The sequence below is a fragment of the Coregonus clupeaformis genome, chromosome 5 (genome assembly GCF_020615455.1).
Source record: "Coregonus clupeaformis isolate EN_2021a chromosome 5, ASM2061545v1, whole genome shotgun sequence".
NCBI classification, from domain to species: Eukaryota; Metazoa; Chordata; class Actinopteri; order Salmoniformes; family Salmonidae; genus Coregonus; species Coregonus clupeaformis.
The window spans coordinates 45470504-45485609 of record NC_059196.1 but is presented as its reverse complement, the minus strand read 5'-3'; the positions used below and the strand labels follow the sequence as shown (position 1 = coordinate 45485609).

General features: G+C 45.5%; 1 protein-coding gene across 3 annotated transcripts in view; it reads right to left on the bottom strand.

Moving 5' to 3' along the window:
• Positions 1-1623: 1623 nt before the first annotated feature.
• robo1 (roundabout, axon guidance receptor, homolog 1 (Drosophila)) overlaps positions 1624-15106 on the bottom strand; it is a 400382-nt gene continuing 386899 nt past the window's right edge. For all 3 annotated transcript variants that reach the window (XM_041876909.2, XM_045214635.1, XM_045214636.1), the window contains 8 exons: positions 14334-14450; positions 12703-12844; positions 12143-12388; positions 9751-10241; positions 9411-9575; positions 2495-2770; positions 2112-2320; positions 1624-1970 (listed from right to left, as the gene is read on the bottom strand). In XM_041876909.2, coding sequence (XP_041732843.2) covers positions 1956-1970; positions 2112-2320; positions 2495-2770; positions 9411-9575; positions 9751-10241; positions 12143-12388; positions 12703-12844; positions 14334-14450 — 1661 coding nt within the window. In that variant the 3' untranslated portion in view covers positions 1624-1955. The remainder of the gene's footprint in view (positions 1971-2111; positions 2321-2494; positions 2771-9410; positions 9576-9750; positions 10242-12142; positions 12389-12702; positions 12845-14333; positions 14451-15106) is intronic.

Genomic DNA, 15106 nt, shown 5'->3' with positions numbered 1-15106 from the left:
AGTAAGACAAAAAGGTTAATAGATAAAATGGTTTAAAATAAAGTTTAGTGATTGTGCTTTTAAAACCAAAGTAAAACAAATAACAAACATTGACAACGACCCAAAAATATAACAGTGCATTACAAAAAGAAAAATAACAATCCCAAAGTGGCACTTTCTTGGGGCAGCTAAATAATATAGCAATTTACAACATGGATGGAAAACGATAAAATAATTATATTTACTGGCATAATACAATTATAATTTGCGAAATAAAACAAGGAAGACAAATTTGAAGTACCACGATGGACGCTATACAAAAGGACATTATGTGTACAGGTATATTTACAAGACAGTCCACCCCTCTGCTTGTAGCTCATTTCATTACAGTAACACCTGGCTGTAAGGGCAAGGCTTCCCATAGTGCTTGCCGAAGCAAGCCAAGTCGATCATGTCAATACCTGGAGTCCACTGTTACTCCCTATTACCTCGGAATAAAACATACACTACATGACCAAAAGTATGTGGACACCTGTTCGTCGAACATCTAATTCCAAAATCATGGGCATTAATATGGATTTGGTCCCCCCTTTGATGCTATAACAGCCTCCACTCTTCTGGGAATGGCTTTCCACTAGATGTTGGAACATTGCTGCGGGGACTTGTTTCATTCAGCCACAAGAGCATTAGTGAGGTCGGTCACTGATGTTGGGCGATTAGGCCTGGCTCGCAGTCAGCGTTCCAATTCATCCCAAAGGTGTTTGATGAGGTTGAGGTCGGGGCTCTGTGCAGGCCAGTCAAGTTTTTCCATACCAATCTCAACAAACCATTTCTGTATGGACCTCGTTTTGTGCACGGGGGCATTGTCATGCTGCAAATAGGAAAGGGCCTTCCCTAAACTGTTGCCACAAAGTTGGAAGCACAGAATCATCTAGATTGTAACTGTATGCTGTAGCGTTAAGATTTCCCTTCACTGGAACTAAGGGTCCTAGCCCGAACAATGAAAAACAGCCCCAGACTATTATTCCTCCTCCACCAAACTTTACCGTTGGCAATATGCATTAGGCCAGGTAGTGTTCTCCTGGCATCCGATGCCAGATGGTGAAGCGTGATTCATCACTCGAGAGAACGCATTTCCGCTGCTCCAGAGTCCAATGGCGGAGAACATTACACCTCTCCAGCCAACGCTTGGCATTGCACATGGTGTTCTTAGGCTTGTGTGCAGCTGCTCGGCCATGAAAACCCATTTCATTAAGCTCCCGACTAACAGTTATTGCGCTTACGTTGCTTCCAGAGGCAGTTTGGAACTCGGTAGTGAGTGTTGCAACCGAGGACAGACAATTTTTACGCGCTATGCGCTTCAGCGGTCCCGTTCTGTGAGCTTGTGTGGCCTACCACTTCGTAGAGGAGCCATTGTTGCTCCTAGACGTTTCCACTTCACAATAACAGCACTTACAGTTGACCGGGGCAGCTCTAGCAGGGCAGAATTTTGACGAACTGACTTGTTGGAAAGGTGGCATCCTATGACGGTGCCACGTTGAAAGTCACTGAACTCTTCAGTAAGGCCATTATACTGTCAGTGTTTGTCTATGGAGAATGAACGGCTGTGTGCTCTATTTTATACACCTGTCAGCAACGGGTGTGGCTGAAATTGCCGAAGCAACTAATTTGAAGGGGTGTCCACATACTTTTGTGTATATAGTGTATATGCTACTGAGTATTTTGCTTTGGATTCACGTACCATTCTTTTATCCTCTGGCATTTTCTTCTTTAAAATGGACATAGAAAATGATAAATTAGAAAAACAATTGGTCTGTTTTCCAGATGTATAGAAACACAATTCATGTACAGTATTTGTCAGCAAACATGATGGTAAGATACTGAGATATTTCAAATGGGTAGGGGAACGATCACAGCATTCCTCCTCTCGGAAACTTCATTCTGGACAGTACTTCCTGTTCATCCCGTCTAGTACTTCAGCTCTCCACCATCTGGGGAACAGGACAACACAACAGACCTTCCAGCAAGCATACAAATATATACACAGCATTTAATCTAAGCCATTGCTCAGTAATACACCAATGCTAAATCTGCAGTAACTCTATGAGTTAGCAAGTCAGCAAGCACTCTACCTCTAAGTCTTCGTCTCCTGGCCGGAAGGCCCCCATGGTGTTGAGACCCATGTCGTTGGGGTTCCTGCGGGCCCCTGGCCCCCCCTCTCCTCTCCGCCGGCCCCCTGAGCCCCGGGAGGACATGGAGCTGGAGGAGCTGGGGTCCCTGTCTCGGGGACTGTGGACCGTGGGGAAGGAGGGGCGGCTGTAGGGCAGGATGTCCTCTGGTCCTGGGACAAAACAGGAGTGAGGACACACTGAGAACTCATGTCCTTCAACACAGAACATACAGCTATTCGCAATCTAAAGTTGCACTGTCAGAGTGGCATGTCTACAGAGCAGAAATAACAATATTCTGCTAGGTTAAATGCCACTAGTTCCATGTCCCTAGGTGTTCTCTGTACCTGGGTGTTGGTGTGCCTTGGTGCTGCTCCCCTCCGGTTTGTTCCCTTTCCCTGTGCGGGGGATCTTCTGTCTGTCCTGGGTCTCCCGGCGCTCTGAGGAGCTGGTACGGGGGTCTGATCCCTCCCGTGGCCGGTACCCTCCTACTGAGCCCCCTCTCCTGTCCCTGCCTTCACCTGCCTTGGGAGACATCATCCCCCGTGCATCCAGGTCTGTCTTGGAGGGGTGTGTGGGGGCCTTGAGCCCTGCTGGAGGGGGGATGGGGGGAGGAGGCAGATCTGGAACATAAACACAGGAAGAGGATGACATTAGTTACTCAGTTCAAAACTCATGTTAGGGTGTGTGATGTAAGAGAATGAGTCAATGTGCTCTGGATTAGAGCCATTAGAACCTAGCCATTAGAGCCTAGCCATTAGAGCCATTAGAGCCTAGCCATTAGAGCCTAGCCATTAGAGCCATTAGAGCCATTAGAGCCTAGCCATTACTGCCTAGCCATTAGAGCCTAGCCATTAGAGCCTAGCCATTAGAGCCTAGCCATTAGAGCCTAGCCATTACAACCTAGCCATTACTGCCTAGCCATTAGAGCCTAGCCATTAGAGCCTAGCCATTAGAGCCTAGCCATTAGAGCCTAGCCATTAGAGCCATTAGAGCCTAGCCACCAGCTAATATACAGTACATGAACTATCACTCGGTTGACTTGCACCTACAAGGTGAGACACAAACACAGATGTACTGTGTTCATACAGACTGACCAAGCGGAAGCACTCTGGACTGTACAGTGTACACACAGCCTGGCCGAGCGGAAGTACTCTGGACTGAGACGACAGACGGGAGACAGTGGCGAGATAAGGGGGAATGACAGGAAGAGAGGGAGAAACAGAATATGGACAAGAGGGAGAGAGAGAGAGGAGTAAAGGGAAAGAGGTGAGAGAGGGGAGACAGGAAAGAGAAGAGAAAAAGGGAAAAAGGAGAGAGAGATGGAGGAGAGAGAGAGATGGAGGAGAGAGAGAGAATGAGGAAAGAGAGAGATGGAGGAAAGAGAGAGAGAGAGATGGAGGAGAGAGGGATGGAAGAGAGACAGATGGAAGAGAGAGAGAAAAGGAGGAGAGAGAGAGATGGAGGAAAGAGAGATGGAAGAGAGAGAGAGAGATAGAAGAGAGAGAGATGGAAGAGAGAGAGAGATAGAAGAGAGAGAGAGAGATGGAAGAAAGAGAGATATGGAAGAGAGAGAGATGTAAGAGAGAGAGAGATGTAAGAGAGAGAGAGAGATGGAGGAGAGAGAGATGGGGGAAAGAGAGATGGAAGAGAAAGAGATGGAGGAGAGAGATGGAGAAGAGATAGATGGAAGAGAGAGAAATGTAGGAGAGAGAGAGATGGAAGAGAGAGATGGAGGAGAGAGAGATGGAGGAGAGAGATGGAGGAGATAGAGACACAGATGAGAGAGAGTTGGAGGAGAAAGAGAGGTGGAGGAGAGAGAGAGGGCGAGAGTTGGAGGAGAGAGAGAGATGGAGAGAGAGATGGAGGAGAGAGAGAGTGAGAGAGAGAGAGAGAGAGAGAGAGAGAGAGGAGAGAGAGAGAGAGAGAGAGAGAGAGAGAGAGAGAGAGAGAGAGAGAGAGAGAGAGAGAGAGAGAGAGAGAGATGGAGGAGAGAGATGGAGGAGAGAGAGAGAGATGGAGGAGAGAGAGATGGAGGAGAGAGAGAGATAGATGGAGGAGAGAGAGATGGAGGAGAGAGAGAGAGAGAGAGAGAGAGAGAGTGGAGGAGAGAGAGAGATAGAGATGGAGGAAAGAGAGAGAGAGATGGAGGAGAGAGAGAGAGAGAGAGAGAGAGAGAGAGTGGAGGAGAGAGAGATATAGAGATGGAGGAAAGAGAGAGAGAGATGGAGGAGAGAGAGGGTTTGCAGAGGGGAGCATGACGGTCAGCAGCTAGCTCTCTGACCCGCTCCATTTCTCCTGTTGAGGAATCAATGCTGTCTGTCCTTGAGCCATTATTCATATGAGCCTGACTGGTGTGCTGCCTAAGCGCTCACACTTTTAGACACACACACACACAAACAAAACACGCTGCCTGAGAAAAGTCTTGTCTGCTCTGCTTGCGATCGATGGCTTTTCATCTTTTAATCAGACTCCCAGTTGAGGGATGGCTCAGCTCTGTCGGCCGGCACGGCCCGTAATCCACACAGGATTACAAAGTTAATAAACATAGCAACCAGCCATTGCCACCGCTCACACCCAGCATTCCAATGCCGCTCACATCCAGCATCCCAATACCGCTCACATCCAGCATCCCAGTGTCCACCATATTTAACACCATAGTTCCACTGTGTATACTCTTGAGCTGAATCACACACAGTAGGAACTTTTTACACACTCGGGGGCTAAAGGGGATGCTGGTGTGTTTTGGCTGTGACGCTTTGGCCAAATCAGGAAGGTGTAATACACTTTCCTGATTATCACCCCCCCCCCACACACACACACACAAACACCTCCTGAATACACAATGGGTCAGTCGATATCATACGGTGGAAAATTTTCTGCAGTTTTTTTTTATATCTCCCCTGCCTCCTACCTCAGTCAGGTTCCGATCAATGCCACTGTCTGTGAGATATAGCCCACTACATGAGGAGGAGGAGAGGAGAGGACAGTCAGGCAGATTTATGGACACATGGAGGTGAGGACAGAGGCCAGGTTTCTATAGCAGGGCCCGTATCCACAAAGCATCTCAGAAAAGGTCCTAGGAATCCTGGTAAAATATATTTTCAGACTTAAAAAACTCCCAGCTCAGAGTAGGTTTTTGAATAACGTAAAGACACTGCTCAGACAAACTCTGAGCCAGGAGTAAAATCAACTCATAAAAGTTTATCTCAGCTGGTAATCACCACAGTTTGAGGTATCGCGAAGGAAGGATAGTGATGACGCTCATTGACCAAGATGTAAATGATGGGGAATAAGCAATCACGATGAGGCATTGCCAGCTGTGAACTCTATAGCACACGTGAGACAACTACAGTGAATGTGACTGTACATCAAATGTTGCAATGGTAAAATGTTTAATATAATTTTCACCTGACACGCTCACTTTGCTTAATTCTTGATTAATATGTTGGCATGCATAACCTTTTTTAACCAATTCTGATATTTTGAATAATGTGATAGGGATACTGCAATGAATCATATAGTATGATCGTTGCTAAAAGTGGAATTTGATAATATTACCGTTATATCATCACACTCGTCACTCCCGATCAGCTACTTTAAATGGCTTTGGCACGGTAGGCATCAAGCCACTTGCAGATAATGTTGCATAATGTTTGAAAGGTCTATCATCTTTACTGACACAATCAAGGTTAAAGGGATTCTCTGCTACTTTTGTGTACTTTTTAGCCAGTGGTTTTGAATGTAGAGCTTACGAGCCAAAAGTGATCCCCGAAAATTGGGTACTACCTCACATATGTGCAGTTACAGTTGAAGTCGGAAGTTTACATACACTTAGGTTGGAGTCATTAAAACTTGTTTTTCAACCACTCCACAAATGTCTTGTTAACAAATGATAGTTTTGGCAAGTCGGTTAGGACATCTACTTTGTGCATGACCCAAGTAATTCTTCCAACAATTGCTTACAGACAGATTATTTCACTTATAATTCACTGTATCACAATTCCAGTGGGTCAGAAGTTTGCATACACTAAGTTGACTGTGCCTTTAAACAGCTTGGAAAATTCAGAAAATGAAGTCATGGCTTTAGAAGCTTCTGATAGGCTAATTGACATAATTTGATCAATTGGAGGTGTACATGTGGATGTATTTCAAGGCCTACCTTCAAACTCAGTGCCTCTTTGCTTGACAACATTGGAAAATCCAAAGAAATCAGCCCAGACCTCAGAAAAAAAATTGTAGACCTCCACAAGTCTGGTTCATCCTTGGGTGAAATTTCCAAACGCCTGAAGGTACCACGTTCATCTGTACAAACAATAGTACGCAAGTATAAACACCATGGGACCCATACAGCCGTCATACCGCTCAGGAAGGAGACACATTCTGTCTCCTAGAGATGAATGTACTTTGGTGCGAAAAGTGCAAATCAATCCCAGAACAACAGCAAAGGACCTTGTGAAGATGCTGGAGGAAACAGGTACAAAAGTATCTATATCCACAGTACAACGAGTCCTATATCGACATAACCTGAAAGGCCGCTCAGCAAGGAAGCAGCCACTGCTCCAAAACCACCATAAAAAAGCCAGACTATGGTTTGCAACTGCACATGGGGACAAAGGTCGTACTTTTTGGAGAAATGTCCTCTGGTCTGATTAAACAAAAATAGAATTGTTTGGCCATAATGACCATCGTTATGTTTGGAGGAAAAAGGGGAATGCTTGCAAGCCGAAAAACACCATCCCAACCGTGAAGCACAGGGGTGGCAGCATCATGCTGTGAGGGTGCTTTGCTGCAGGAGGGACTGGTGCACTTCACAAAATGGATGGCATCATGAGGAAGGAAAATTATGTGGATATATTGAAGCAACATCTCAAGACATCAGTCAGGAAGTTAAAGCTTGGTCGCACATGGGTCTTCCAAATGGACAATGACCCCAAGCATACTTCCAAAGTTGTGGCAAAATGGCTTAAGGACAACAAAGTCAAGGTATTGGAGTGGCCAACACAAAGCCCTGACCTCAATCCTATAGAAAATTTGTGGGCAGAACTGAAAAAGCATGTGCGATCAAGGAGGCCTACAAACCTGACTCAGTTACACCAGCTCTGTCAGGAGGAATGGGCCAAAATTCAGAGTGAAAAAAAAAAAAAAAGCTTGTGGAAGGCTAACCGAAACGTTTGACCCAAGTTAAACAATTTAAAGGCAATGCTGCCAAATACTAATTGAGTGTATATAAACTTCTGACCCACTGGGAATGTGATGAAAAAAATAAAAGCTGAAATAAATCATTCTCTCTACTATTATTGTGACATTTCACATTCTTAAAATAAAGTGGTGATCCTAACTGACCTAAGACAGGGAATTTTTACTAGGATTAAATGTCAGGAATTGTGAAATGTAAATGTATTTGGCTAAGGTGTATGTAAACTTCCGACTTCAATCGTATGTGCACCACGTCACCGCTCTCTCTCTCGGCTGTGTGTGCATGCTGTGCATCTTGCTAACTGTCACTCATATGGCGAGGGGCTGAAGCTCATTGGTTGAACTTGAATTGCCAGGGCCACATGGGGGAAAATGTAGGGATAATGGCGCAGCACAGCTTCCAGAAAAACAGTTGCTTCAAACTAGGGATTTCGTGGCTAATTGAGGTAATTCTGTAATTCTGCTCAGATTATGCATGCATGAACTAAACATTGACACATCCAGCCCAAAGTGGGAGGTTTAAAAAACGTAGTAGTCGCCAAAGTTCTGGCACGTCTTTAACATAGGCCATAGATGCTTTCAATTGCCCAATCCATTCAGATCAAATACAATCAGCGACCAGACCAGACTGATAGACAGAAAGCCAGGGCTGGAGAACTGTCTGTCTCCTCCTCACTCCTCTCAGACACACACAGGGAACAAAGAGGGGGAGTGAGGGAGGAGGGAGGGAGGGAGGGAGGAGATATGGAGGGAGCTGGAGGAGAGCAGAGTGTGGGGTGGAGAGATTACTTCAAAGGGAGGGGATGGGGTGGAAGACAGGATGGAGGGATGGAGGAAGGAGTGGAGGAGGGGGTAGGATTTGGTGCAATGATAGCTGGTCTGGCTCAGAGTGGGGCTGGATATTAAATCTCCCTGTCAAGTGCTTCCAACACACAAGGACACCTGACAGTACGAGGAGAGCCAGCTCCACACACACAGGCACACACACACACACATACACACACATATACACGAACACACGCATCTACCCACATGCATCTACCCACACACATCTACCCTGGCGGCAGGTAGCTTAGTGGTTAAGAGCGTTGTGCCAGTAACCGAAAGGTCGCTGGTTCTAATCCCCGAGCCGACTAGGTGAAAAATCTGTCGATGTGCCCTTGAGCAAGGCACTTAACCCTAATTGCTTCTGTAAGTCGCTCTGGATAAGAGCGTCTGCTAAATGACTTTAAAAAAGTCTACCAACACACATCTACCCACACAAACACACGCATCTACCCACACACATTTACCCACACATATGCACGCATCTACCCACACACACACACACACACATGTACACACACGCATGCACACATCCACACACACAAATACCTTTCCAAAAGCTCAATCCCAGAGGAACACATAACTAAAACGTCCAGCTTTGTTGTAACACGTTGGCCACAAATAAAACAATAAAGAAAGTTAACATCCTTCACTTTTGACAAGGATAAGCATATTCCCAGTGCTGTGTGTTGTTACTCTGTAGTTAGCCCCTGCTTTGTTTATTCTTGGCTCCTGGAGTGGAGGCCAGGGGGCCACTTCAACAAGAGCCAGAGCACCTGGGGTAATTTCATTAGTGGCTGGCTGGAGTGGAAGACATCCCAGTGTCAGCAGCAGCAGAACGGGCTGGAGCTGGACAGCAGTCCCCTGAGACAGGAACCCTCCATACCCCTCCCTTCTACCCCAGTCTGCTCTGCACAGCCGCAGATTGGAAGTGATGCCAGACACACAAACGCGTGCACGCACACGCACACACACACACACACACACACACGAGGGGAAGATGATTAAAGCTCTGACTTATGACACACTCACACTCACTCACTCACTCCTGGACACTGCGTCTCAGGCAGGCACCATGCAATACATCACATTGGCGGGGCTAGGTAGTGAGGTATTACAGTATTACGGGACTAGAATACAGATGGATCCATGGTAGAACTCCAGTCCTCATTATGACGTTCCACCTCATACAGTACTTTAGTGATGAATGAGCAGAGTATGTGTTGCCCTGTGCTGTACCTTCAGGGTAGGCCTCTCGTCGCTGGAGCCCTGGGAGGCCCGCTGCAGTGTGCTGTTTCTGCTTCTTAGGAGGCCTCTTCTGCATGTTGGCCGTGCTCATGTTACTGTCTGTGGACGGGGGGCTGCCAGGACGGTGGCCTGAGGGGGTCATTTGGTACTTTCGTGCTGAAGGGAAAGACACATTTGGTAAGGCACATGAAACCATGAAAAGGTTTTCCCCCTGTCAGAGGGCTTGCAGAATAAGGGATTCATATTTATTCAAAGTTAAGGTGGTCATTATCTTGTTTTCTACTCTTCTTGATAAAGTGACATCACATTAGTGATGAATATATGTGCGTACCTCCGGGGCCTCCCTCCTGGCCTTGCGTGGGGTTGGGATACTTGGCCACCTTGAGGCCTGCGTACTCTGCAGCAGCCGCCACGGCCTGGGCGAAGTCGGCGTCTGTGAAAAAGGATCCGTCTGAGGAGCTGACGGCGCTGGAGCGTCCTGAAGAGGCGTTGTCCTCCTCGGAGGCCGAACCCCAGCCGTTGATCATGGAGCCCGTCACAGAGCTCTCCAGGTCCCCCACGCTGGAGGCTGGCGTCTGCTCCAGGTCCCGTAGCAGTAGCCTCCTGGTGTGCATCTGCTGGGGGTGGTGAGGGTGGGGATGGGTGTGGTGATGGTGCACATTGGCCACCTCCGCGTCTGTCTCGTCCCCTTCCTCCTCCTCCTCTTCCTCCAACATCTCCTCCTCCTCCATGCCGTCTGTGTCCAGGGCCAGGGGGCTGGAGATGTAGCCGTAGGTGTGTGAGGGGGAGAGGGGCTGGGGAGGGGGGCACACTGCATGGTGTCTGAAACAGCAGGAGATTGTTCTTAATGTAGGGTATGAGAAGTAAATTATATAAATCAATTATAAAACATGATTGCATTTTTTAAACAGACTTTTTAAATCACTACTACAGTGGGTATCATAAGTATTCATCCCCTTTGGATTTCTTCACGTTTTATTGTTTTACAAAGTGGGATTAAAAGGGATTTATTGTAATAATTTCGTCAACGATCTACACAAAATATTACTGACAAATAAAACACTAATACACACTTCCGGTCAAAAGTTTTAGAACCCCTACTCATTCAATGGTTTTTCTTAATTTTTTACTATTTTCTACATTGTAGAATAATAGTGAATAAATCATACTATGGAATAACACATATGGAATCATGTAGTAACCAAAAAAGTGTTAAACAAATCAAAATATATTTTATATTTGAGATTCTTCAAATAGCCACATTTGCCTTGATGACAGCTTTGCACACTCTTGGCATTCTCTCAACCAGCTTCACCTGGAATGCTTTTCCAACAGTCTTGAAGGAGTTCCCACATATGCTGAGCACTTGTTGGCTGCTTTTAATTCACTCTGCGGTCCGACTCATCCCAAACCATCTCAATTGGGTTGAGGTCGGGGGTTTGTCGAGGCCAGTTCATCTGCTGCAGCATGGCTACCACATCTCATTGTCCTGTTGAAAAACAAATGATAGTCCCACTAAGCCCAAACCAGATGGGATGGTATATCGCTGCAGAATTATGTGGTAGCCATGCTGGTTAAGCGTGCCTTGAATTCTAAATAAATCACAGACAGTGTCACCAACAAGCACCCCCACACCATAACACCTCCTCCTCCATGCTTTACGGTGGGAAATACACATGGGGAGATCATCCATTCACCCTCACCACGTCTCACAAAGACACGGCGGTTGGAACCAAAAATTTCCAATTTGGACTCCAGACCAAAGGTCACATTTCCACTGGTCTAATGTCCATTGCTCGTGTTTCTTGGCCCAAGCAAGTCTCTTCTTCTTATTGGTGTCCTTTAGTAGTGGTTTCTTTGCAGCAATTCGACCATGAAGGCCTGATTCACACAGTCTCCTCTGAACAGTTGATGTTGAGATGTGTCTGTTACTTCAACTCTTTGAAGCATTTATTTGGGCTGCAATTTCTGAGGCTGGTAACTCTAATGAACGTATCCTCTGCAGCAGAGGTAACTCTGGGTCTTCCATTCCTGTGGCGGTCCTCATGAGAGCCAGTTTCATCATAGCACTTGATGGTTTTTGTGACTACATTTGAATAAACTTTCAAAGTTCTTGAAATGTTCCGTATTGACTGACCTTCATGTCTTAAAGTAATGATGGACTGTAGTTTCTCTTTGCTTATTTGAGTTGTTCTTGCCATAATATGGATTTATAGGTCTATCAAATAGGGCTATCTTCTGTAACCCCCCTTTTTGCATACAGGATACATGTTTTAGTGCCTTGTTGCATACAGGATGCATGTCTTAGTGCCTTGTTGCGTACAGGATGCATGTTTAGTGCCTTGTTGCGTACAGGATGCATGTTTTAGTGCCTTGTTGCGTACAGGATGCATGTTTTAGTGCCTTGTTGCGTACAGGATGCAAGTTTTGGAATATTTGTATTCTGTATATTTGATTATGTATACTTTTCACTCTGTCATTTACGTCTAATTGAACTAATGTATTTTATATTTTAATTTAATTTTAGTTATTATTATTTGTAATTTATTTTAAATTTGTAGAATATTCTTTTGACTTTGACATTATGGAGTATCTTGTGTAGATCAATGACAAAATAAATCACAATTAAATCTATTTCAATCCCACTTCTAATTAGAAATTTGAAAAAATCTAATGTGGGTGAATACTTATTATATTTTATACAGTATAACGCCTCCCAGTACCTGCGCTCGTGTCCAGAGCCCATGCTGTCTGGTGTGTCTTGGAGCATTGGTTGCAGCTCCTCCTGGGGCGAGGGGGTGAGGGTGGCTGTGGACTGGTGGCTGTAGGATACCGCGGCGGGGGATGAGGCAGCCCCTCTGACGGGGGGAGTGGGACCCCTCTCCATCTCCTCCTCCTCCTCCTCCAGTTCATCTGGCTGCAGGTACATGCGGGAGGGGGGCAGGGAGCACTGCATGTCTGGGTCATAGCTGTCAACACAGGGAAACATGCTGGTTAGTTGGATGTCACTCAATGTGACAATAACATTCATATCTTTAACAATGTAGCTAGTACATATTAATGTTGTGCTGCTATCAAGGTAGACATGTAAAGGAAAAGGTTTGACATGTACCTAGCATTGATACACAATAGAACAAAAACCCTTAGGGCAGATTTGACTCTTTCAGTTAATGAAAGGAAAGAGTAGAGTGGCAGGGAGGTGTGTGTGTGGCAGGGAGGTGTGTGTGTGTGTGTGTGTGTGTGTGTGTGTGTGTGTGTGTGTGTGTGTGTAGACAAGTCCCACCTCTCGTCCATGGACAGGGAGTACTCCATGTTGCGGCAGGGGGGTGGGTTAGCAGGGGGAGGAGGCAGTAGTTCAGCCCAGTTCATTGTGCTCTGTTTGGGTAGTTTGGGGGTGCGCACTCCCTTCTTCTGACCTTGACTCCCTGCTCAAACATGAACAAATAACTCCTTCAGTCAGAAACATGCAGAAACACATCCCCACTCCCACGTCCTCCTCCGTCTCTCAACCATCTACATTATTGATGCTCGTTAAATCAACAGAGAAATGAATAAATCGACAGCAGATAAAAATGTAGGAACAAACAGGGCTAATTTCAGCGCGTGGTTGACACGGAGAGAAAATATATACATTTTACACATGAGAGCATGTCGGCTAATGGCATCCCCTCTCTTTATGGACACCGCATAAACGCACCATGCACATTACCTCTCAATTTGTAATTAATGCCAGCCATGCCATCAAAAACACAGTCATTTTTCAAATGTAATGTTCCCCATTGCCAAGAGAAAATAGAAAACGTGAACATCAGAGGCCAATTAACAGCAGCCAATAAGAATGAGAAGCCAATGAGCTGTGAGCTCCGCGAGAACAGGGGGCTGCTCTTTAATGAGCTGAACTTCATATACAATATCAGAATGGATCCTGGGCGTTATGGAGGCAGTGTTGCATGCCCTCTGGAATATGTGTGTGTCATTAGTTCTTGTCCAGAAACAAACACTGCAGATCTGATGAGATTATCCTCGTCTTTGTAGGAATGAAGGGGACAGTAATTAATGTTTTTTACAACAAACTGTCTGAGCAACAAGGAACAACCAAATAAAAAATCCAGGTTTTTTAATTAGGTTTTTCATTTTCTCTTAGAAGCCCATGGAATTGAATTTTGCTCACGCAAACATCAACTTCAGCATATGTACACACACAGACTGGAAACTGACACAGACTGGAAACACACACAGACTGGAAACTGACACAGACTGGAAACACACACAGACTGGAAACACACACAGACTGAAAACAGACTGGAAACTGACACAGACTGGAAACACACAACTGAAACACAGACTGGAAACAGACTGAAACTGACAAAGACTGAAACACACACAGACTGGAAACACACACAGACTAGAAACACACACAGACTGGAAACTGAAACACACACAGACTGGAAACACACACAGACTGAAAACAGACTGGAAACTGACACAGACTGGAAACACACAGAGACTGGAAACAGACACAGACTGGAAACAGACTGGAAACAGACACAGACTGGTAACACACACAGACTGGAAACTGATGCCTGGGATGTTTGACATTTTCCCTCCACTGAAGGCATCTGATTATAATTTATCTTCAAGAGACTGACATGGAAATTAATCAACATTACCATTTTAAAGCATCATGCATCTATTGTCACATTAGGATGCATTGCTTTTGAGGAAAATAAGGATTTAGAAATTGAGCTTCTGGGTTAAAAGTGATTAAGTGGTTTATAGAAATAACAATGAACTAGAAACAACAACAACAAAAGCGATTCACTAAAACATCCAGGCAGTAAAACATCAGCCATCTGGCTGTGGATATGAAAACCACTGTTTGCCCCTGTCCACCCTCGTTCCCCCCTCTCTCACCAGAGGTGCTGCTGCTGCCATGGTCAGAGCTGTTGTAGGAGCCCACGGTGTGGGCCTCGTGGGCCTGGTTATAGGGGATGGTGGAAGGCATGGGACTGTCCCCTCCTCTGTAGTGGTCTGGTAGGGGAGAGGAGGAGGATGGTAAGCATGATGAAGGTGGGTCGCAGGGCAGCATACACCACATTACTTGTATTAGAAAAGTATAGATAGCTTATGGAAATGGAGGAAAGGGGTAATGATGACATCAAAAGATGCATAGAGACTGTTTGAGTTTAACTGACTAATGATCACAGTTAGGCTAACATAAGGGCTAACAACGTAGCAACTCATCTAAATAATGATCTTAACCAGCAATGTGTTAAAATGTGTGTAATACACCTCTAATAAGTTGAAATGTAAGTTCAAACTGTCTCAATAAACAGTCCGGTGGTTGCTGTCTTCCTAAGAGTGCTGAGAAAGAAGACATGCAATTGCTGTTCCATACAGGAGACCAATGACGTAACTGAAAACGGTGTCACTAAAGTAGCAGCTCTTTTCTGCAGGTAAGAACAAGGTGACGACAGTTTAGTTCAGTGTCTGTCAGTTCCAACATAAATTGTTATCTCTCCTTCAGATACCTGACACCTGGAGAAAATCCTTACACCTGTAGCTACGAGACTTTACCAATGAAGAACAACCCAGACAGAAAAGACAGAAACTCAGGCCTGACCCAGAATGTAGAGCAGCGATGATATATGAACACAGAGAGGAAAGAGGAGTTAGGTAAATGCATA